Source organism: Chlamydotis macqueenii, chromosome 2 (assembly GCF_036417535.1).
Source record: "Chlamydotis macqueenii isolate bChlMac1 chromosome 2, bChlMac1.mat, whole genome shotgun sequence".
NCBI lineage: Eukaryota > Metazoa > Chordata > Aves > Otidiformes > Otididae > Chlamydotis > Chlamydotis macqueenii.
Window position 1 is genome coordinate 139,033,572 of NC_141557.1, and position 22,971 is coordinate 139,056,542.

Consider the following 22,971-nt stretch of genomic DNA (forward strand, 5'->3'; position numbering starts at 1 on the left):
TTTGCCGGGGGTGCCTTCGGGGCAGGCGGCAGCGATGAGCGCGGAAGCGGCGGACCGGGAAGCCGCCACCTCCAGCCGGCCTTGCACGCCGCCGCAGACCTCCTGGTTCGAGTTCCTGCTGGAGGAGTCGCTGCTGGAGCAGCACCTGCAGAAGCCCTCTCCCGGTGCGTGCGGGCGGCCGCCTCCCCTCGGCGTTGGGCGCGGCCTGGCGTCGCTCCCCGGCTCCTCGCGGGCCCCGTTCGTTCGTTTCCATGTGGGCCCCGTTCCCCTCGCCGCTGCGGCCTACAGCGCTGCCTCCGCTCTCCCGGGGCCTACTGCTGGCCGCGCACCGGCGCCGCCTCCCGCCCGCCCTCCTTCGTCGCTCCCTTCCTCGCCTCTGGCATCTCCTCGGGTACCGCGGTGGCAAACGAGCCCCCGCCCGAGGGGCGGGTGTGGAGGCGGAGGGGTCGTGAGGTGGTGGGCGGGTGGCGGTGCGGAGGGGCCTGCTGGCGGCTCCGGTGGTGGGGAGGTCGGGGTGAGGGGGTGAGACAGCGGCGTCAGGCCCGGTGGGCGTGTAGCTACGGCTGTGCAGCCTTATTAACGCAAACAAGAATGTGTTTTTTCTTGTCCTACATAAAATTTCCTATTTAATAGCTTCGTTTCTCCATTTTTCCTGTGTAATAGATCACTTTTCCTTTCGTGTGTGTGAATTTTGTTTGCAGAAATGTTACAAGTTGTTTATTTTTACAATGTGAATTTTGTAAAAATCATTACAATTTGCAGCTGGCTTTCACCTATTAGCAGTCTCGCTAGCGCCAGGAACTAGAGTCCTCCTAAAGGTTCAGTGCTGCAATTGCTTTTTGTTCATAGACCTGGAATAAACAGAAACCTAGTCTGATGTGTTATAAGAAAGTGACCGCAGTTAAAAGTAGCTGATATTTTGACGATCATAGTGGGAATTGTCTTTTTCAGTACCTGTATTCCACCAACAGGTGGAGGAAACAGGAAAACCTGGGACGGTGTTGCATCTACAAAAAGTAAATTTAAGCGTAGTCAGGCTATATCTTTGCTCTTAGATTTTATTCTGCTATTTTGCAATTAAGTGGTGATTAATACTAGTCTTAATGTTTCACGAAGTTCAATGAAAGTGTAATAGTTACAATTTGGCTTCAGTTTTTCAAAACAGCTCAAAAGTACTGGAGAGACTGTCTTATTGTAAGGGAGAGACTTGGGGGCACTTAAAAAAAAAATCAGTCCAAAAGTATCTCCTAAATGTATTCAGAAGTACTAGCTAGCCGTTGCTTTTAGATATATTTTAAAATAGAGAGAAGAATTACCAGTAGGTTTTTTGGGGTGGGTTTTTTGTTTGTTTGTTTGTTTGGTGGGTTTTTTTTGTTTACAACATGTAACTTGTGATTTTAATAGGCAGCATTTATTTTCTGTAGACGCAAGTGCGGAAACGTAATCAATATAGTAAAAATATAGGAGTGTATTTACCATGATCAAATAAACTTGAAAGTTAAAGGAAGATATGTTAATAGTCTGGCTTGAGTCAGCATAAGCAAGACACACTTTGGGATTAGAATCTGCCAGGTGACAATGTCAGCTGTGTAAATGACAAGGAGATAATTTCTTTTTAGAGCTACAAACAGAGATCTTAATTTCTGGGTTTACAAAGAATTTGAAGAGTTGCTGTGGTTTTTTGCAGATCCACCACCTGTACAGCTGATTGTACAGTTCTTGGAACAAGCTTCGAAACCATCGGTGAATGAACAGAACCAAGTCCAGCCACCACCTGATAACAAAAGAAACCGTGTTTTAAAACTTCTTGCTCTTAAAGTTGCTGCTCATCTGAAGTGGGATTTGGATATATTAGAAAAAAGGTATAGTCTGTACATCTTCATGCTGAAGTTACTGAAGTGGCTTGAGATGTTTTTTGGTTTTCTTTTTTTTTTTTTTTTAAACAAATGGAAAACGGTCTTGCTTTTTGTTCTGACAGCATCTTTCTTGCATTAAGAAGACTCTTGGGTGTGACAACTGAAATCAAGTTTGATTTCATCTGTGATTTAGAAAAGGGTTTTGATAAAGGCAATGTCTATTGTTTATAATTTAGAGAGGAAGAATAGCGGGTCTTAGGCATTAAGATTTGCACATCTGAAATGCATAAAGATGAATTTTAGGTTATGTTTTAATCAAAACTAGTGACAAAACTAGCTTAAGTTTCCTGATTCTGACATGCTTTAAGCTGGAGCTCTCACTCCAGTTTCACTGATGTAAAGTGCTCCATATATCTGTGAACTAGATCACTGAACTTGACTGTTGTTGAAACAGACAAACTCTACCTTTGCATTTTCCCTTTGTATTTTTTTAACCCACATAATTTCTGCTGCTAAATGGTCTGATGAGGTAGAACAGTTGGGAATTTCTTTACTCTAGCAGTGGTAAGCATGTTAGGGAACTACATTTTGTCTCATTAAGATTTTACACTGATAATACTTGCCACAGTTGTAACTTGCATAGAATCGATCATCTAGGTTGGAAAAGACCCTTAAGATCAAGTCCAACCATTAACAGTGACAAGTCCACCACTAAACCATGTTTCTAAGCACCACTTCTACACGTCTTTTAAAAACCTCCTGGGATGGTGACTCAACCACTTCCCTGGGCAGCTTGTTCTAATGCTTGACAACCTTTTTGCTGAATAAATTTTTCCTAATTCCAATCTAAACTTCCTAGGCCTTTCCTCTCATCCTATCACTGGTTACTTGGGAGAAAAGACCAACACCCACTTTGCTACAACCTCCTTTCAGGTAGTTGTAGAGAGTGATAAGGTCTCCCCGCAGCCTCCTCTTCTCCATACTAAACAACCATGGTTCCCTCAGCCGCTCCTCATAAGGCTTGTGCTTTAGACCACTGAGCAGCTTTGTTGCTCTTCTTTGGATACATTCAAGCATGTCAGAGTCCTTCTTGTAGTGAGAGGCCCAAAACTGAACACAGTATTTGAGATGCGGCCTAACCAGTGCAAAGTACAGGGGAATGATCACTTCCCTGTTCCTGCTGGCTGCACTATTTTTGATACAAGCTGGGATGTTGTTGGCCACCTGGGCACACTACTAGGTCATACTCAGCCAGCTATCGACCAGCACTTCCAGGTCCTTTTCTGGCCGGCAGCTTTCCAGCCACTCTTCCCCAAGCCGGTAGTGTTTTATGGGATTGTTGTGATCGAAGTGCAGGACCCAGCACTTGGCCTTGTTGAACCTTGTACAGTTGGCCTTGGCCCATGAATCCAGCCTGTTCAGGTCCCTCCATAGAGCCTTTCTGCCCTCAAGCAGATAACACTCCCACCCAACTTGGTGTCATCTGAAAACTTACTGAGAGTGCCTGCAATGCACTCTTCCAGATCACTGAAAAAGATATTAAATAAAATACTTGGCTTGGAAACACCTTGGAAGAAGAAATCTCTTTGTTAGATAAAAGTTACATTGACTCTGAGTGTGTTAAAACTTCTTTTAAAAAAAAAAAAGTCATGCTATATTGTCTTATTTCTTTTGAGTTGATCTACAAATCATACTTTCTTTATGATGTTATGTAGAAGTTTTTTAATTTCAGAAGTATTTTGAAAAAAACTATAGTCCTTCAAACTACTGGTAGGGCTTGTTTCCTCCTATGTACTTTTATTTGTATTTCTCTCTGTATTATAATATTTTTTTTTAATTATTTTTTTTATCATGTGCTATAATGAACTGTAAAAGGGCTTGGAATGAGATGTCCTTGATTTTTACCAATGAAGTTATCTTACTTTTTTTTTTTTGTCCCTCCAATAATATTTTTGTCATCTGTTAACCTGTGTCGTGTTTTTCTGCCTTAGTGAAGTGTTGTGAGGTGAGATTACTGCTTGCCAAAGTAACTTTGCAAGACACTGCACAGCTGTAGAGAATTAGCAGGAACCTTTATTGTGGTTAGTTGTGAAAATACTGTGTGGCCAAAAGTATCTAGTATATGATAGGATTTTTTTATATGTTTTGAAAGCAGATGTATGTGAAAGTGTACAAGAGGGCTTTTCTTTTTTTTTTTTTTTTTTTTTTTTGGCTACTTCCCTTCTTGCAGGAGGAATTTGTATTTATATTCATTCATGATGCATTTTCTGTCAGTTGGCACCTTTACTTCTTAAAATACAGGTATAATCCTGATTTAAAGATTAGTCCTGCTGTATGACACTATTGGGCTAATTCTGGGTGTTGATAGGATTGTTTTGTCTGTCTGGTGGTTTTTTTTGAGAACCAATCTGAAGTCCTTTCAACTACTCATTTAGCATCTCTATATAGTAGTTAGAATTCTTATTCTGTTAGCTCATGAAGCCTAAGATTGTTCTTAATTAAGAAACATGCATTTGTTTTTTAACTGATTATACCCAGAGGTTAAGTCATGGTAGTTAAAAAGGAATGAAATAATAGCTTGAGCTCAGTTTTTTCTAAAACTTCTGCTGTTATAAACAGTTGAATGATGTTCTACTATTGCCAATGAAAACAAGATTCCTGAACCTCACATAGTAAAACCAGTATTTGTTAGTTTAAAGTGATAGCTTGATCACAGCTGGAGCGTCTGTGTGGACTAATGCAGTAGTACATAGTAGTAGTTCAGGGCAACCTTCCACTTGGGCTTGGCTTATGCTGCTCATACTGGTAACTGCTTTACACACTTGGTTGTTGTGGTTTAGCCCCAGCTGGCAGCGAAGTACCATGTGGCTGCTCTCTCATTCCTCTCCCCTCCCCAGGGTGATGAGGGAGAGAAAATATAACGAAAGGTTTGTGGATTGAGATAAGGACAGGGAGAGACTATTCAGCAGTTACCGTCACAGGCAAAACAGACTCAACTTGGGGAAAATTAACTTAATTTTATTAACAGTCAAATCAGAGTAGGATAATGAGAAATAAAACCAAATCTTAAAAACAGCTCCCTTCACTCCTCCCTTCTTCCGAGATTTAACTTTACTCACAAATTCTCTACCTCCTCCTCTGCAGCAGCATGGGGGAATGGGGAATTGAGGTTGCAGTCAATTCATTGCATGTTTTCTCTGCTGCTCCTTCCTCTGCAGGGGGAGTACTCCTCACATTCTTCCCATCCTCCAGCATGGGCTCCTTCCCATGGGAGACAGTCCTCCATGAACTTCTCTGTGGGTCCTTCCCATGGGCTGCAGTTCTTCACGAACTGCTCCAGTGTGGATCCCCCCACAGGGTGCAGTCCTTCAGGAACAGACTGCTCCAGCACGGATCCCCAGTGGGGTCACAAGTCCTGCCAGCAAACCTGCTGTAGCATGGGTCCTCCGTGGGTGCACAGATCCTGCCAGGAGCCTGCTGCGGTGTGGGCTTCCCGTGGGGTCACAGCCTCCTTCGGGTGCATCCTCCTGCTCCAATGTGGGATCCTCCACAGGCTGCAGGTGGATCTCTGCTCCTCCATGGGCTGCGGGGGGACAGCCGGCCTCACCATGGGCTGCACCAAGGGCTGCAGGGGAATCTCTGCTCTGGTGCCTGGAGCATCTCCTCCCCCTCCTTCTTCTCTGGCCTTGGTGTCTGCAGGGTTGTTCCTCTCACATAGTCTCACTCGTCTCTCTGCTGCTGCTTTTTTCCCCTTTTTAAATATGTTATCATAGAGGCACTACCATAGTCACTCATGGGCTCGGGCTTTGCCAGCCGTGGGTCTGTCTTGGAGCAGTCTGTCATCGGCTCTATTAGATGTTGGGGTAGCTTCTGGCAGCTTCTCAAAGAACCCACCTCTGTAGCCCCTCTGCTGCCAAAACCTTGCCCTGCAAACCCAATACACTGGTCTAGAATGCCATCAGATACAGAGCATTTCATTATGCTAAATAAAGATACTACCCTTATTTCCTTGGGATATTAATCAATAATAGAGTACTCAATAGCAGTGTACACTGTTTACACATTCCAGAAGTAGGATTGCTGTATGAAGTATCTGATTCTCTTTTATTTTTTTTTTTTTTTTAATAGCTTGTCTGTTCCTGTATTGAACATGCTACTGAATGAACTTCTGTGTATCAGCAAAGTTCCCCCAGGAACTAAGCATGTGGATGTAGACCTGTCCAGCTTACCTCCGACCACTGCAATGGCAATACTGCTCTACAACAGATGGTAAATTACTTCAAGGCAATAATCTTAAATTCATGATAGAACAAAACAATGTTTTCTTCTGTCTGTTTACTTGTACAGAGAAGGAGAAAGAATCTCAAAGTAATAATAATTTTGTGATCTCTAGATAGGTTATAGAGAGGAGCTGAGCCTAAAAAGCTATTCTACAGCTGATTTTGTTCCCTAAAAAAATAGTCAAGGTAGTGGTTTGTCACCTTATAAAGATAAAAATCTTACTATTTTAGCTTTTATGGACATAAGAGCATTTCTTAAATACCAGATGTAGTCTTGAGTAGAGCATGTATTCTGATGGTATAATATATGTCAATTTTCTCAAATTGAGAGAATTTTCTCAATTTTCTCCCCTGTGTAGGGCCATAAGGACCATTGTTCAAAGTAGTTTTCCTGTAAAGCAAGTGAAACCTGGTCCACCTCAGTTAAACGTGTAAGTTACATGTATAATTTATATGGACTTTGTGTATTTTGTCATCAGAAATTTAATTTGTAATTGGATTAAATCATGTTAATAACATACAGTTGCTTAAAATGACTAGTTGTAGCTTGGAAAACCTGGATTTATTTCAAGTATATTCTTGTTTCTTGTCATATGTGCTTGATACATATATGTACTTATCTGTCATTTCAGTCTTTTAATATGTTATGATCGCTGTGACTTCATAGAGGCATGAAAGGGAGATGGCACTTTGCCTAGGCGAAATGCTTATTTTGTAGTTTAAGCAAGATACATTTCTTGCATCCTGTTTTGATTTAGAGTAGCTTGCTTAATGCTGTTGTTTTATTATAGCAATTTGCCACATTATGTGTGATAACTTGAGAAATAATGAAATATTTTCATTTGCTTTGTTAGGTAATAAATTATAATTTAAAGTCAGTGTTCATTTTGCATTCTAGAAGCTGTGTAGCTTTCGCTGCAACCTGCCCTTGGAATTGACTTTTATGTTATACATTTCTGTGATTAGCATTAGTCCATACACTCGATAGAATCTGTTAAGTCTGTTGATTAGAAATACTACTAGTCATTTTACTGTAAATCTGTATATACCTATTTACTATATGTATTGGAGTCTGATCCTGAATAAAAAATTCTGTATGGGGAAATAATTTAAAAACACTTAATTTTTGTGTAAACGCATGAAGACACTTCTGCCTCTGACACATGCTCAGAAAGATTTATATAGTGAAACTTCAAGAGACTTGATGCTATGCAAGCTAATTTCTTCATGATAGCTTTTCCAATACTAACAGTCTGATTTTTAAAGAAAAAAAAAAGAACTTGGTAACTTCCATTTTATTGAAGCACATTCTCATCCAAAATTATCTTTTCATTATATAATTATATATTTCAGTTATGGATAGATATGAACAGTTGGTGGTCCTGGATTATGATGTTTAAAATGTAATTTAGCAAAACTTAACTATGAATGAGTTGTTGTGGTCTAGAACACAAAGTAAAATAGCATGTAGGTTTGCTTTATGATTGAGATCTTGACCTCTTATCTGTATTTTCCAGGATGAACCAGATGCAGCAAGAAAAGGAACTAACTGATAATATTTTGAAAGTGGTGAGACCTTTTTCCCCTATTATTTATGCTTGAATTCACATGTAAATATGAGTGGACAGGAAATAAACAATTAATAAGTTTTGTTGGATTCAGTACGTTTATATTATATTTGCCACTTTTAGTATTTGCCGCAGTTCCACTGTGTGGATTTTGGACAGTGTTGTCTCTGCACTGCATGTAGCATGGAATTTGTTTTATGTGATTGAAGTATTCTTTCATCAGCCCATCCTTGGAGCCGTATGAATTAAGCAAGCCTCTACAAAATCAGTGTGTGATTAGTAATTAAGACAATACTGTGCTTGAGCTGCAAAATAATATGGCAGCAAAGTTCCACACTTGAAATGTTGTGGTGTTTTTTGTTTTGTTTTTTTTAAAAGGATTTAGTAGCCAAGTGTTTTCTGTATGTAGCTTTCAACAGAATACTAGTTGTGCTTAGAGTGTTTTCATTTGAGAGAAGCAAGAAAGAGGAAGAACAAACCCTCTACTTCCATAAGTAGCTTAGCTCATTTTCCTACTCTTGTGCTACTTGGAATCAGTTGAAGATTTCGTGTTATACATTTTCTACAGTCTTTTACTTTTTCATATTTTTTTCAAATAGGTGAGCATGAATAATATTTAATTGTTTTACGAATTCATCAAAATCTTCGAAAAAATCTTGCTTTTCACATAGAAGCTGGTTTTGTTTCAGTTGTGAAATAAAAACTTAAAATTTCTACTGTGCTGCATAACTTAATACTCAAAAAAAACAGATAAGAAGTTGTGAAACAGAAAAATATTTTGTTTCAAGTGGAAGTAAGGGTTTGATCCTGTTTCTCTGAGTATCTGAAACTGAAGTAGAAGTCACAAATTTCTTTATTGTGTAAGAAATACACAAACAGATTCTACAAAGCAATAAGATGGGTGTAAAGGGCAAATTTTTTTAACTATGCTTTTACTATACTGTTAACATTTCTAGTGTTAGTTTAAACTCAAGTCCAAGAGGTTAATTTTTTCAATGCATTTGAACTACTACAGTTGAAAGAGCAGGCTGCAGATTCCATCCTGGTCTTAGAAGGAGCGCTTAAATTAAACAAAGATCTTTATGTCCACACTATAAGAACTCTGGATTTATTAGTCATGGAGCCTGGTATGGTGAATGGAGAAACGGAGTGTTCCACAGCTGGACTGAAAATCAGTGCAGAGGAGATACAGTGCCAGGTACCTTATGTTCTATACTAAAGCTTTAAATTTATTTCTTTAGACAAAGTGTTAAGTAGTATTTTTGAGATTAAATTGCAGTATTTTTCTATTAATGTTTCCTGTGTTCTTTTTTAATGCGATGAGATATTACTGACTTCATTTTTACATTATTAGAACTTTTTTAAAACTAAGTACTGTTGCTTCCCCACACACACACGCATCCCCACACCCCCTCACTTCCCCTTGCCCTCTGGAGTAAACCATTATATGATAAGGACAGCTTATTGCATTGTTCTTAACCATTATGTGGAAATGATTCTGTAACTTTGTAATGGCTGGGCAGAATTTCTCATACTGAGAAATTAAAGAGGAAACATTTGAAATATATGGGGAAGGGTATGTAGTCTATGTTGGAACATCAGATAAAACTAGGAATATTTTAAAGTGCACATGAGGTTTCAGCTGAAATACTTAATCTTTACTTTCAATGTTACATAAATTTCCAAGATAATGTATTTTATGTAATGCTGTTCACAGGTTTGCTATGATTTGGGTGCAATCTATTTTCAACAAGGATCTACAAATGCAGCTGTTCATGAAAATGCTAAAGAAAAGTTTTTCAAAACAAAGGAGTTGATTGCAAAGGTAATGAGTGTTTTATTAGCATGCATGTTCAACTCTTAGAAGAAACTTGTCCAAATTATTGCTTCCTTCTTTACCAATGTAATAGCTATCAATGGTACACCTGGTGGGATTTTGATGGCATTTTTTTTTTTACATTGTGCCTTTTTTGAAATTACATTAATCAACTGCAATGTATTGCTACTTTGGTCTACATTTTGTAATGAATATTCTCTTACACAAATTGTATTGGTGCAAGAAATGCAAAAAATAACATCACTAGTGTTAGTATTAACTGGACTGAACAGTGCATTCTGCGTCCATTGTGGTATTTTGATTGTGAAGATGTGTTTTTTAAGGAAGGTAACATACAGCACTTCCTATTCTTTTTTATCTAACAACTTTCCCTTGGAAATCACATTGTCTATGTTCTGACCTTTTTAAAAATACGACATTGTAATTTACAGTTAAGGTATCCTTCCTTTTTTATTTAGCTTTGTATTTATATTCCCAAAACTGCAAAACTCAGATTTTTATTTAAATAGACAAAACATGGTCTAAGCTGTAAAGAGCACATATAAAAGTATGGTAACTTAAAAAAAAATGTATACACATACATTCTTTTGTTGTTTTACTGTTACTTGGGGAAATTGAGTCTCCATTTGTGTTTCCAAATTAAGCTTATGCTTCATAATATTTTGGCCACTAAGATTTGATTCACTCTTACTTTTCAGAATGGTTCATCATCACTTCATTTTACCATCGATGAAGAACGGTTAGCTGGGTACTGCCAAGCTTGTGGAATTCTTACCTCATCTTCTGATGATGCATCTCAACAAATAACTCCTTATAGTCAAATCCATAGCTGTATGAAATCTGGCAACTATCAGGTAGGGTGCTTAAATAAACCCACGTACATTTGAAGGGCTTTTTTATCATTCCATATAGATGATTCCACCTCAACTGATAGAGAGTTTAATATAAATTTAAGTGTTCCAGTTTACCATTAACATACTGGTTTAGAACACATGTATATAGGAATATAACATAATCTGATACATATTAGATTAAAATATCTTGGATTCCATACAATGGAAATAATTCCTACTAGCTGATGTATGGAATTTTCAGGTAGAATCTAATTCTTTGGGTTTCAGGGAATGTTGCTGCTGAGATATGCAAGTCCGTTTTTTTTTTTTTTCTTTCCTTTTGGTTCTCTGATGCTAGTTTTTTGGTCCCTTTCTGGTTGTCTAATGAATTCTAGTATTACATATGGGTGCAAGCTGCTTCTGTTAGTTTGATCATTTTTACCAGACAGAAAATTACTTTGTATCTTTTGCATTATCCGCTGACTATTGCAACTGTGGTTGTGTTATAGGACTTAGTGAACATATTCCTTGAAGATAATCTAACCCTCGGTTTACCTGTTCAGTTCCGGCAATCGGTTTTGAGAGAGCTCTTCCAAAAAGCTGAACAAGGGTGAGACATTAAATAATTATCTGTTCCATGATGATGAAAAGCAATTTTCATGAGTTATGTTTTTCATGGAAAGTATACAAAAATCTTCTAACAACAAATTACTTGCCTACATGAAACTTCAGCCTGTATTTCTGTTAGTTGGAAGACACAGACTATTGCTAAGGAGCTATTTTGTGATGTATCTCACTGTGGCCATATATGGGAAAACTTAATATTAACACTTACATAAATAAAAAGAATAAGTAAAGTGGTAAACGTAACTAATCATATATGTGTGTGTGTGTATATATATATGTATAAAAGTTGTAACTGAGTTTGTGCCACTTTAGAGATCTTATAAAACCTGAAGTCAAAGCTGGTCAGGCTAACCATACTACGCAGTATGTAGAAGACATGTACTTCATTGGGAACACTGGCAGTGTAGTTATCTGTGATGAGGGGCCTTGTCCACTGATGAACTTGCCCAGGGCTGAAGAATTAGTATGGTGCATTTATGATAAGAAAATGTTTGTAATAAGGAGAGAGAAGCAGGCACGTTACAAGGGCAGCTTGTGGATGGCTCCCAACTGAGAAATGCTGAACACATGGTCTCATCCAAAATTCAACCTTCTGTGGAGATTAGGGAGATGAATCAGAGCTATGTGGAAAGCATCTCCATATAATCATGATGATAATTCTTCTCTGAAGGGAAGGTGCCTACAAGTATTTCAGTTGAAGTGAGAGAGGCTGAGTTTTACAAACACACGTGTGAGAAAAAAAGAAGTATCGATGTTGACAGCCGCTTGTGTAAGAGCTCAGTAGTTACTGAATTCAGCTTTCACTTTAGCCAGACGGGGTTAACGAAGTGTCTCTTAGAAGAGGATCTTAGCACTGTGTAGGGTCATTTTCATCTATGATATGGCTGATATGGAGCACCTTCAGTGATGAGTACTAGACAGAGAAGGATGAAGTAGCATGACTTTGCAATCTAGTTAAGGCGCACAGAGAGGGATTAAGAGAAGGAAGCCATAGGTTTTGGTTATTTGTTTTGATTTTTGTCTAATTTTTTTGTGTTCTGAGATGCATAAATATTCCTAAAGTCTTTTGGGCTGTCAGCTATGCTCAGAGCATGCTTGCTAAGAAGCGATGCACCTTTGTGTCAAGTTGGACTGCTCTAGTTGGAGTTCCAGTGGTGCTCAGGTTGAATGGAATCTGTGTGTGAAACAGAGCTGTGGGCAGGGAAGGAATTTTCTTTTAAAAAAGAGTGAAGTCCTGGATGAACTTAAGTAGATCCTCAGTAAAGTTTTTCAGAGTGCGGTCTTGGACAGAGGCATGTGCTCCAAACTTGTTTTGGGATCTGGCACCTGAAGCTTTGCTGTGATACCACCTCTTTGTCAGGGAAGTTCTGTGATCTTTAGTTTTGTGTTTGTGCAGGAATGATGCTCTGGATGAAGTTTGTTTCAAAGTCTGCGTGTGCAACACAGTCTGTGATGTATTGCAGGGTCAAACAATTGATATTCAGTTTTGTCAACTGTTCCTGAAACCCAGCAAAGAGAAAATAGACTACCTCCTTGAGGTAAGAAGTTATCTGAAATGAGAAGGGGAAACAGTATTTAGTGAGAGATCTCTTTCCCCGTATAACTGCATTATTGTTGCAAGTTATGCTCAAATTTCTGAAGCAGAGAAAAATACTTTGTAAGGTAACTTCTCAAACTTTGTTCGACCTCCTCACAGTTACACTCTGTGATCAGTCTTGCATCTGTGTTCATAGCTCCATTTCCATCTGTTGGCAAGGAAACAATGTTTATCTGTTGCTTCAGCTTGGATTTGAAATTACTGTGATTCCTTACATCATTAAATTATATTGAGATATTGTTGAACATTTGTTTTCAAGGAACAAAGAAACAAATTCTCCAAGACAGAGATAGTAGAAAAAGAAGTATCTATTGAAGAAGACCACTTTCCCTTACCAGTGTTGTTGTAAAAGTTAGCATGGCATGAAATGATCCCGAGTTACTATAGATGTGAGACTTAAAATGTTGCCCTTGGAGAAGCTTTTTAGGAAACTGTTACTACTCAAACAAAACTTACTCCTTTTGTTGCATTGCTCTTACTTTCATATCATCTTTGTTTAATTTGAGTCACCTTTTGCTTGTCTCTTGAAGCACATGGCAAAAACTGGCTCACAAGTACTCTGTACTTCAGAGCAAGCAAAAGCTGTTCTGTCAACTGCTTGTATTAGAACTTAAATATTTATCAAAAAAAACCTATTTATTGCAAGCTGGCAATTAAATTCATCTATCTAGCTAGCTTTCAACTACTGTTTGGTTTTTTTTAAACTGTTACTCCTAGTGAATCTTACGATTTTGCACTTAGAAATGTTGGTTCACTTTTTAAACTCGTGTAAAAGAGCTTTTTTACGTACTTAGTGATCTTGTGAGGCGGACTGATACTGTGGCACTCTGAGTCAGCACACCTGAGTATCAGAGGAATAGGAAAAAGGAATATGAGTGGTGTCTGAGGGAACATTATAGTTTTCTGAAACAGCCTGTTTTGTGTACAGGTTGAAAGAAACTGATCCATCTGTGGTGGCTACAGTGTTTATCAGATAACTTTGTTGCCTCCCTTGAGAGAGAGGGTTGCTGCCTGATACTAATCGTGAGTCAGAAAACTGGGCAGTAACACTGTCTGTAACTAAATATTTTAAGAGTTCTAAACGACTGCTTAATTATTCACTGGTTTCTTTCCCAGGTTTGTTCAAAATCAATAAACTTGGAAAATGCTTCTGAAGTGCTGAAGAGAAAAATGGCAGCATTTCTGAAGTATGTACACGTATTAAGATAATATGAATTTACACTTTGTAAGCAATGTAATACAGCACAATAAATGTTTTGAGAACTTATAACTGGAAAAATAAGCAGCTTCTTCCTGCTCATGTACTAACTTCTATTTGTTTAGAACCGTATGTTTGGGTTTGGAAGATCTTCAGCTTGTCTTCATGATTTCATCTCATGAGCTGTTCATTAAACTGCTGAAAGATGATGAACGGAAGCTGCTCATTGATCAAATGCGGAAGAGATCGCCTCGAATCAACTTGTGCACAAAACCTGTGACTTCTTTTTATGATATCCCAGGTAATATTCACAGTATTTCCTTTAACTTATATGCAGGCAGTTACCTATTCCCATGCTTGACATTACTATATCCTGGTTTGTTTGCAGGAAAAGTTTAGAGAGAATGTTTTGAGAGAGAATACTTCTCGGTTTTAGTTGGTGAATGTCCTCCTTGTTGAAGAATGTGGCTGGTTTTTTGCTTATATCTCAACTAAGTATAATGGATACAGTTAAATGAATATGTCCTAGCTGACCAAGTGAAAGAGAGGTGTGGCACTTCATTTGACCCAAATCTGGCTGTGGCAGCTGTTCCCAGAAAGGACACCCTGCCTTTGGACTTACACCAGCACTAATGCTCGTGTGACTGTGTGATGAGCTGAACCGAGAGTACCATCTGGATGAAGTTCTCAGCCTACCAAAGTGAAACTCAGATCTTTTTGGCCAGTTTGTTTCCCAGATACAATCCTTTAGGTCAGGGGAACTGGTAGGCTAGCACAAGCTGTCTGTGGAAGGGCATGAAAGGATGTGTGGGGCCTGCAGAAGCACTGATGTATCTACTGTTCTTACTGTATTATGCTTAAAATGCTATATACTAAAGAAATGTAAGCATCTACATTGAGAAAGAATGTTCTGGAGACCTGATTGCTTTTCTTCTAGCTTCAGCAAGTGTCAATATTGGCCAGCTTGAACATCAGCTCATATTGTCGGTAGATCCTTGGAGGATTCGCCAGATCTTAATTGAGTTGCATGGTATGACTTCAGAACGCCAATTCTGGACAGTTTCAAATAAGGTAATGTATTTCATGTGGTCAGGAGAGAGTGTAATTCAAGGACTGGTTAGGTATCATACTGCAATGAATAGCAAACATTTTGTCATAGATCCTCAATGTGTTCCTCTCCCCCGCATAACAATTGTTTGATATGAATGATGGTACGTATCTAAACTCACCTTCTCTATGAAAAGTATAACAACAAAAGATATAACCTTTGTTTTAAGGAATTACTGGCTGTATCACAAGCTTCCCTTGTGAGAAAATGAATTTCTGTAGCTTTTACTTTCAGTGTTCTGACTAGTTAACAATATTGTTGTAGTTGATTTTCCTGTCATAAAAGGTGGGCACAGGAGAGAGGAAGGGTTTTGTTTTGGTTTTTTTTTTTGGTAAGGATTTATTGTCCTTTTTTTTTCTCTCCCAATTATTGCACATTCAGAGCATGAAAACAGTAGGGCAGCTAGCCATTTTTATTGTAGTTCTATATGAACAATACATTACTTTTGATGAGATGTAAAAATGAAAGAGTTGGTCCTTAGATGTCAATAATTTTCAGTATCTTGAGTTTTGTTTTTAATGTTTTAAGCAGTGGTATGAATTCTAAAACCTCTTTCTGTGCAAATGTCCTATGTATTTCTCTCCCAGTGGGAAGTACCAAATGTTTACGGCAATGTTATTTTAGGAATCAAAGACAATCTGACTAGGGATTTGGTCTACATCCTTATGGCGAAGGGATTACACTGCTGTGTAATTAAGGTGAGCAAGCCGTCTGAAGTTACTGGTGAGTGCACAATTGAGTTTTAATAGCACTGAAAATGAGAAGCCCTTTTTGAGAAAACGAATTGAAAAATTGGGAGGTGAAGGAGATGTAGTAACAAGCTCTGTGTGTCATAATGGTTAAATATTTCTGTCTCAGAAAGCTCTGTCTGTAGAGCAAGGACAATGGCTTTCCAGTCAGTTGGGCCTAGAAACAATTTCATTCATACCAAGTTTTGATTATTCTATACTAAATCAAGCTGCATCTAATTCCAGTGGTGATTTGGCTTACTAATATGAAGTGCTGTTCTTTTGGCTAACTGTTTTACATAAGGAATTTATTGGAATGCTGTTCTATTTTCCTTGTAACTGACAATCCCGTAGTTTGCTAAACTACAGGGTAAAACTGAACTGTACCTAATATGCCAGTAGTTACTTCTGGTATGTTTTTACTTCTTGTTTTGTTTTAAAATCTCGAACTGTTAAGCTTAATAGCAAGTCCAAAGGACTCAAAAATGTAAATAGTGATTGTGAGATACTTGAGCAATGCTAACAATAATGGATGCTGAGGCTGATTCAGCCACGGTAAAGCTGAACAGCACTTTAACTCTTAGTCTTTTCCCGTATGAATCCGTTAGGAATCATTAATGCATATCCTCTTCATTGCAGGATTTTGTCCATGCTAAACAGCTTTTTGCTGCTTGCTTGGAGCTCGTGACAGAGTTTTCTCCAAAACTCCGTCAAGTTATGCTGAATGAAATGCTACTTTTGGACATTTACACTCATGAAGCTGGAGCTGGTGTTTCTGGAGAACGTCCTCCTTCTGATCTTATAAGCAGAGTCCGAGGATATTTGGAAATGAGAGTACCTGGTAAGTACGTTGCTGTCTTTCCTAGGACACAGTAAGGCACAAAGTTTGAGAGAGAGGAGAAAAAACACCACACCCATCTTTGTGTTGTAGATTTACTATTTAGATGTATAATTGGAAAAACAATAGTGAAGTTTGGCAATGGTCTTAGTGAGTCTTTAGAAGTTTGGTTAGTTGTTGGAAACTGGGCATGAGAACAGCAACATCATGATGCCTACGTATTGCTAAACACTGACAGTTTCTGTTTAGTGCCACTTAAAGGATTTGAACAGGATAAACATATCTGCATTTTTACCTGAAAAGTTTTGCTGGTTGTTAAAGGAGTCCACATGGTTTCACAATGAGGGAGTAACATATTACTGTTATGGTTGGAGGAAGCTGTTGTTACTCCTAATTTTCAGAGATTAGACCCCTTGTAGGGCTAAGCGTCGTATTTTTCTGTGATAGATATGGAACAGAAATGGCTAATCAGAGGGAATGGGTTTTGCTGGTTTTCATATGATACTGTTTTCTCAAAAAAAAAAAAACAAACCAAAAACCTGAAAGTGAAGCAGAGAACCCCTTTTCTTCCAGATATTCCTCTCCGACAAGTTATAGCTGAAGAATGTGTTGCCTTCCTGTTAAACTGGCGTGAAAATGAGTATTTGACCATGCAAGTTCCATTACCTCTGGTTCAAACTAATCCTTATGTGAAGGTAATGATTTGTGCTCTGTCTCAAAGCCTTGTCAGGCTGTAATTGACTTTTTCCTGTTGAAGTCTTTTGTACTTTTAAAAGCCTGTACCCTTCTGTCTCAAGAGTGTCAGGTTTTCGGGCTATAATGAATTAAGTCTGGTGTAGAAGACAGCAGGGCTAAGCAGCAAGTGTGTTTGACAGTTCACAAAGATATGGAGGCTGTGCTGCAAGAACAGATGAAACAAACTGGGTCCTAGCCCTTGTTGACTACTAACTGAGGTTGGTTCCATAAGCATCAGGCATGTGTGGCTGTGATCCATAAGCTGATTGAGACCCTGTAGCACTTCCATAAAGGACTCTCCTCTCAGTTGGAACTCAGCCTAGATTCATGTAGGGTGTATGAGAAGTGTACAGATCTCAGTCTTCATGTCTGGTGGTTTTTCTGTTCCTAAGACAGTTGTTTTCCAAATGTGCTGTTAATGGTTCTGTTTTGAACCTAGCAACATTGTTGAATTTCTGGAGACATTCAAGCACTGCCTCCTTTGAAACTTTGCTTTCAAAATGGTTTTACAGCAATATTTCTACTTCAAAGTCAGGCAATGAAGCTGAATGCAGATCGTATTACAGGACAGATTTTTTTCTTGCCTGCTCTACTTACCTGTGGTATTTCCTAATTTCAATTTTGAGGTTCAGCTTTTTCTGTATAGCAAAGTGCCAGTTCCAGTTCAGAGTAATTATTTTATGAAAGTTAAGGGAATTCTCGGAGCTAGTCTTTGTAAAGCTATATTTTATGCTTTTATGCCACATATTTAAGTAGAGTGTAAAGCTTGTTTCTGGAGGCTGTAGTAATGAAATATACCCTAAGGAAACTGAACAACAGAGGATTTCTTCCTTTATTAATTCCTGTCTTCCAGATTCCTCGTCGGTTTCCTCTGCTGCAAAGTTTAGTCATGTTGCTTTGTAGTTTGTAACTTCTAAATCACTTGCTTAGCCATTTTAAATATCAGTAATTCCTTTGCTATAGTGTTCAGAGAGGCTGTGGCTGCTGTATTTTTTTTTCTTTTGTATTGCATAGCTGGGACAGTTACTGGCTGCTACATGCAAAGAACTTCCAGGTCCCAAAGAAAGTAGACGGACAGCTAAAGACCTTTGGGAAGTTGTTGTACAAATCTGCAGTGTATCCAACCAGCACAAACGAGGGAATGATGGCAGAGTGAGTTTGATAAAACACAGGGAGTCGACACTGGGCATTATGTACAGGTGTGTTTTCTTAAATTACTTTTAAAGATTGGTTGAATTGTATATTTGACCCCATGTTCTCTTCAAGAGTTGTCTGGATTTTGGTATCAGACTGGTGGCAGCAACTAAAGCTCTTGTATTGCATGAATAATCTGCTCACTGGCAGCATTAGGTATTAGCAGAGATGAGCTGACTTTCATTCTTGGAGAGAGAAGAGAAATGTGTGGGATTCGGGGCAACATACAGACACCAAAGCCTGTGGTCCCATTATCATCAGTGTGGGTCTTCCGGTAAAGTCCATCTAGAGGGCAGTTTAGCTGATTGACTGGAGGTGTCTGCTTTACATCAAATAGAATTGCTCTGCAGACTCTGACTGTAACAGTTAATTACTTGTACAACTATATTAAACACCTAGCTCACGGGATAGGTGTTTACAGTTAGGTTTAGGTGTCTGTATCTAAAGCTAGATGTTATTCAATCTTGAAATGAAATTCTAGTTCAGCTGAGCCCCTCAGGAGAGGGAAAGGAAGACAATATTGTCGACTGGAGTAATTTCACTGTTGGTTACCTAAACTCTGCCAGCCTTCACCTTAAGTGATTGATTCAAGACTCTCTGATTTGTCCACTCAGTAAGTGTTTTCAGCTTGGTTCTTAAGTCCAGGCATGATTATAACTTGCCAATTACAGTAAATCCTGCAGTGTATGATTATGTTGAACAGCTTTCCAAGTTAAAAACTTGGGAAAGGTGCCCCTGTGAAACTATTGACTGTTTCTTTGCCTTTCTTGAGCTAGTCAGGTTAACGTGTGCCTGAAGGCCAGCTGCTTTTGCTTATACTGTTATGGGATGGGTGGAAGAGGGTATGTGCTTGCTTGTAGGTTTCAGTTGTATACTCTGGCAAGAAAAAGGAATTGGGACGGATGTACTCTAGGATACTGAACCTTTTTCCAACCCCTCCGATTCAAACAGTAAAGGGCAGTGACCCTGTTGTTATTATGGAAAAGAAGCAGTGAAGCCTTTTCCAAATAGGCTGTGCTTGTCTGGATCATCTTATGATGACAATTTCTGATGTGACATGACAGGGAAATCAATGTACATTATAAATGATCAGTGTGTACCCTCTTCTGTAAGCCTGTAGGTCATTGTTGCAGTCCTAGCTTGGAGGGTTACAGTACAGTTCAATTGCTTTCCCATTCAGTCAACGGTTGACTTACTACAAAGTGATTTGCATGCCTTTTATAGCTTGATGGAATAACAGATACCTCTTACGTAACCTGTTTTAAAGGTAAAAGTAAAACTTTCCAGTGACTGTAATAAAAGTGAATGACCTGCTTGAGTGTTTTCACTTACATACCCTGCATTTATAAACTTTAGAGGTGAAGGACTATTTTGATGGGTGAAGAATTTGCTTTACTGACTCTTGTTTCCAGTGTGTTAGGCATGCGTATGTTATTTGCGCTGGACGATTACTTACATGGGTATTTGTCTCCTTAATTTAGGAGTGAATTGCTGTCCTTCATCAAAAAGCTTAGGGTAAGTTATAGTGGTCTTGAGAATGTGTTTGCAACCATAACTTTCTTTTGGTATAATATTTTTCTGGACTTATCCTGTTAAATTCAGAAAATCTGATAGCTATACAGATGTTTTATATACCTGAAGAACTTCTGAATTTACTAATTTACTATACCTGCCATACAGCAATGTGTAAAAAACAAACAAACAAAAACCAAAACAAAACAAAAAAAAAATCAAAAAAAAAAAAAAAAACCCCACACCTGAATTCTGACAGTGGAGATCTGTTACAGTAGGAGTGTGTTTTCTTGTAGCTACCATGAAGTTCATTTTATACCAACTATCAAAGCATTCCTTTTGGAGGGAGGAGGAAGCTAGTACTTGTGTCATTAACTAAGCAGCAGAAGTAAGAGGAAGGGAAATTGTTCTATAGCTTGTGGGTTTATAAATGTGTAGAAGGTTGTACTAAATGCTTAAGTTTAAGGCTAGGCAGTAGCCACAGAAACAATGTAAAGATGTGTAAAACCTAAGTAAAATTTATATCCAAGGAGTTATTTGGGAAAATCTGAAGTAATTAAAGACTTCCTACAGAAACTTTCTTGCAGTATTCCTATGGTGGAGGATTCTTAAAATATTGCTTTACTTCAGTGAGGAAGGTATAATGATGTCAGAATTTCTGGCATAGCTTTAAAGCTTAGGAGAGAAAGTGGAGTTTTGTTAGTTCATGGGAATACTACTTTTTTTTTTTTTTTTATTCCTTACAGGAACCATTGGTTTTAACCACAATATTGTCCCTGTTTGTCAAGCTTCATAATGTTCGGGTTAGTATATATCATAAATGTTTTATCTTGTTTTCTTGAAATGTTTCTCTTTGTAATTTCTCTTACCATCTTTCTACTCTTAGGAAGATATTGTGAATGATATTGCAGCAGAGCACATTTCCATCTGGCCCTCATCCATCCCCAAGTAAGATGATAATTAAAAATACAATTTTCAAAATACGTGTTTAAGTAATTGGTTTGGTTCCAGTTACTGTTTATTGGTTATTGTGTGTTAGTGTGATTTCTGCCATGTAAGGGCATCACTGATACCTAATGTGTTTGTGGGCAGATGGGTCTGATTGCAGTGAGATTTTTGCTCCTAATTTGATGGTCCTGATGGAGACGCAGGTACAAGAAACTGGGGAGATTTTGAAGGTGTGTGCTTTGAGCTATATGTTGCTAAGTGGACTATATAATATTTTAATACAAAATAACTAAGGGGTTTTTTGAGGTATGTTTGAGTAATTGCCAAAATACGAAGTGACGTATGGTATGTATTGATATATTCTGGCTGGATTGAACTATTTCTCCAACAAAGTTTAAAGGCTCTGTGGGGCTAGAACCTCACTGCTTTAGATTCCATATATGCATTGGGAGAGATGACTCTTGAGAGACAGAGCAAGTGTGTAATGCTTTGTGTTGTTGATCTGTCTTTAATTGGTCTGATTGATAGCCTCATTGTTACTGATGTAGACTTCAGTGTATATTATAAGGTCAAGCTGAAGAAAGTAGTTTTCATTCTTAACAGAATTTAGCAGTAGGACGAGAAAAACGTTTTTAAAAATGGAGATTCCACATGAGCTTTGGAAGGGCTGCCCAAGCAATGTCCCAAAGCATTCCCAGCTTTCCTTTCCAAGCTAATTGCACAAGTTTCCAGAGATTGCTCCCTCTGGCCATTTATGCAGATACTGTGATAAATTTGTAGTGGTTTCAGGTGTTGTCTTCAAACTTCTTGAAACTGAGAACATATATTCTTGCACAAAACCCTTTTATGGTGTCAGCCACTGATGAAGTCCTGGCTTTTTGTCCAAGTCTCTGAAGAGTGTATTTGTTCTGTGAGATTTACTGTATCGGAACAGTTCAACAGTAGTCCTAGTCAACATTAAATCTTTCCTGGAGTTATTTTTGTTTGACTTAATGCAAAGTGCTTTGGACTTAAACTAGATGTGAAATCAGATTACTGTTTAAAAAGACAATAACTTAAGAATTATTTTTCTTCCTTTTTTTTTTTTTTTTTTTTTTCCCCTTTAGTCTTCAGTCAGTGGACTTTGAAGCTGTGGCTGTTACAGTAAAAGAGCTAGTCAGCTATGCATTGACTATCAACCCAAACAACCACTTCTGGTTAATTATTCAGGCAGATATTTATTTTGGTAAGTGAAACCGATGTCTGTGTTTATTATGTGTTTAGGGGTACCTTGCCTCTCTGAGATTTGCCTGGCATAACTCTCCTTGTATTTCTGCTTATGAAAAGAAGCTTAAGTGATGTATGAGTTTAAAAGTCTTTAGATGTGATAGTGTAGGTGAATTTGTCTGGGAGGTTAGTCTCTCTACAAGCTTACACAGAGCTTTTGATGGGTCATGCAAGCTTGCTTTTAGGGTAAGGGAAACTTTTTGCTGTAAGAGTCATGGTTAACTTTTCTTTTTTGGTGGATGCAGTTGGTCCGTAAGTGGTATAATTATGCAAATCCCTAACATTCAAGGTTTTTCATTAAGTAAATGGAAAGTTCTGTGAATAGTGCTTGCTTTTAAGTGTGGAGATTAGCTTCACTGGAGCAGAAGATGAGCAGAGTAGAGAGGATCTGTATTTTATAGAGGGGAGTATCTAGGGTTTGTGAATGAGGAAGCATTAACTCCTGATCTGGTATTGGTTGTGATGGGGAGCTCTTTCCTGTCATTCTGTCCTCACCAGCTGCTTCCCCAGTGCTTATGCTCCCTTGTCAGCTGAGAGCAGCCAGCAGAATTGGGACATAAAGCATTTCAGATTCTGGGCACTGCAACATGCAGCTAGACTGTACCAGGGCAGCTGTTTCCTGGGGAAACCTTGCCCAGCCTATGTGAGACTCTGCTCTCTTAAATTATTCCCCAATCTGGAGTCAATTCCTGGGGCTTACTTTGTAGCATGAGTAAAGAGAGTGCTGAGTGGTAGGCACTGAGGAGTAAACTTTCAGAAGCTCAGCATGAGCCAGCAATGCACGCTTGCAGCCCAGAAAGCCAACCGCATCCTGGGCTGCATCAAGAGGAGTGTGGCCAGCAGGTC

General features: G+C 38.6%; 1 protein-coding gene across 3 annotated transcripts in view; it reads left to right on the plus strand.

The window, feature by feature from the left end:
- INTS8 (integrator complex subunit 8) overlaps positions 1 to 22,971 on the plus strand; it is a 27,227-nt gene continuing 4,256 nt past the window's right edge. The window contains exons 1-23 of one of the 3 annotated variants that reach the window (XM_086741038.1): positions 41 to 164; positions 952 to 1,016; positions 1,688 to 1,862; positions 1,979 to 2,067; positions 5,985 to 6,125; positions 6,496 to 6,567; positions 7,654 to 7,705; positions 8,720 to 8,902; positions 9,422 to 9,529; positions 10,240 to 10,395; positions 10,884 to 10,984; positions 12,398 to 12,539; positions 13,715 to 13,785; positions 13,922 to 14,097; positions 14,734 to 14,867; positions 15,492 to 15,602; positions 16,272 to 16,473; positions 17,044 to 17,165; positions 18,220 to 18,404; positions 19,881 to 19,914; positions 20,658 to 20,714; positions 20,798 to 20,859; positions 21,966 to 22,084. In XM_086741038.1, the coding sequence (XP_086597164.1) occupies positions 6,007 to 6,125; positions 6,496 to 6,567; positions 7,654 to 7,705; positions 8,720 to 8,902; positions 9,422 to 9,529; positions 10,240 to 10,395; positions 10,884 to 10,984; positions 12,398 to 12,539; positions 13,715 to 13,785; positions 13,922 to 14,097; positions 14,734 to 14,867; positions 15,492 to 15,602; positions 16,272 to 16,473; positions 17,044 to 17,165; positions 18,220 to 18,404; positions 19,881 to 19,914; positions 20,658 to 20,714; positions 20,798 to 20,859; positions 21,966 to 22,084 (2,206 nt within the window). In that variant the 5' untranslated portion in view covers positions 41 to 164; positions 952 to 1,016; positions 1,688 to 1,862; positions 1,979 to 2,067; positions 5,985 to 6,006. Of the gene's footprint in view, positions 165 to 951; positions 1,017 to 1,687; positions 1,863 to 1,978; positions 2,068 to 5,984; positions 6,126 to 6,495; positions 6,568 to 7,653; positions 7,706 to 8,719; positions 8,903 to 9,421; positions 9,530 to 10,239; positions 10,396 to 10,883; positions 10,985 to 12,397; positions 12,540 to 13,714; positions 13,786 to 13,921; positions 14,098 to 14,733; positions 14,868 to 15,491; positions 15,603 to 16,271; positions 16,474 to 17,043; positions 17,166 to 18,219; positions 18,405 to 19,880; positions 19,915 to 20,657; positions 20,715 to 20,797; positions 20,860 to 21,965; positions 22,085 to 22,971 lie in introns of all 3 variants that reach the window. The other 2 variants (XM_086741036.1, XM_086741037.1) reach the window with 2 other exon arrangements.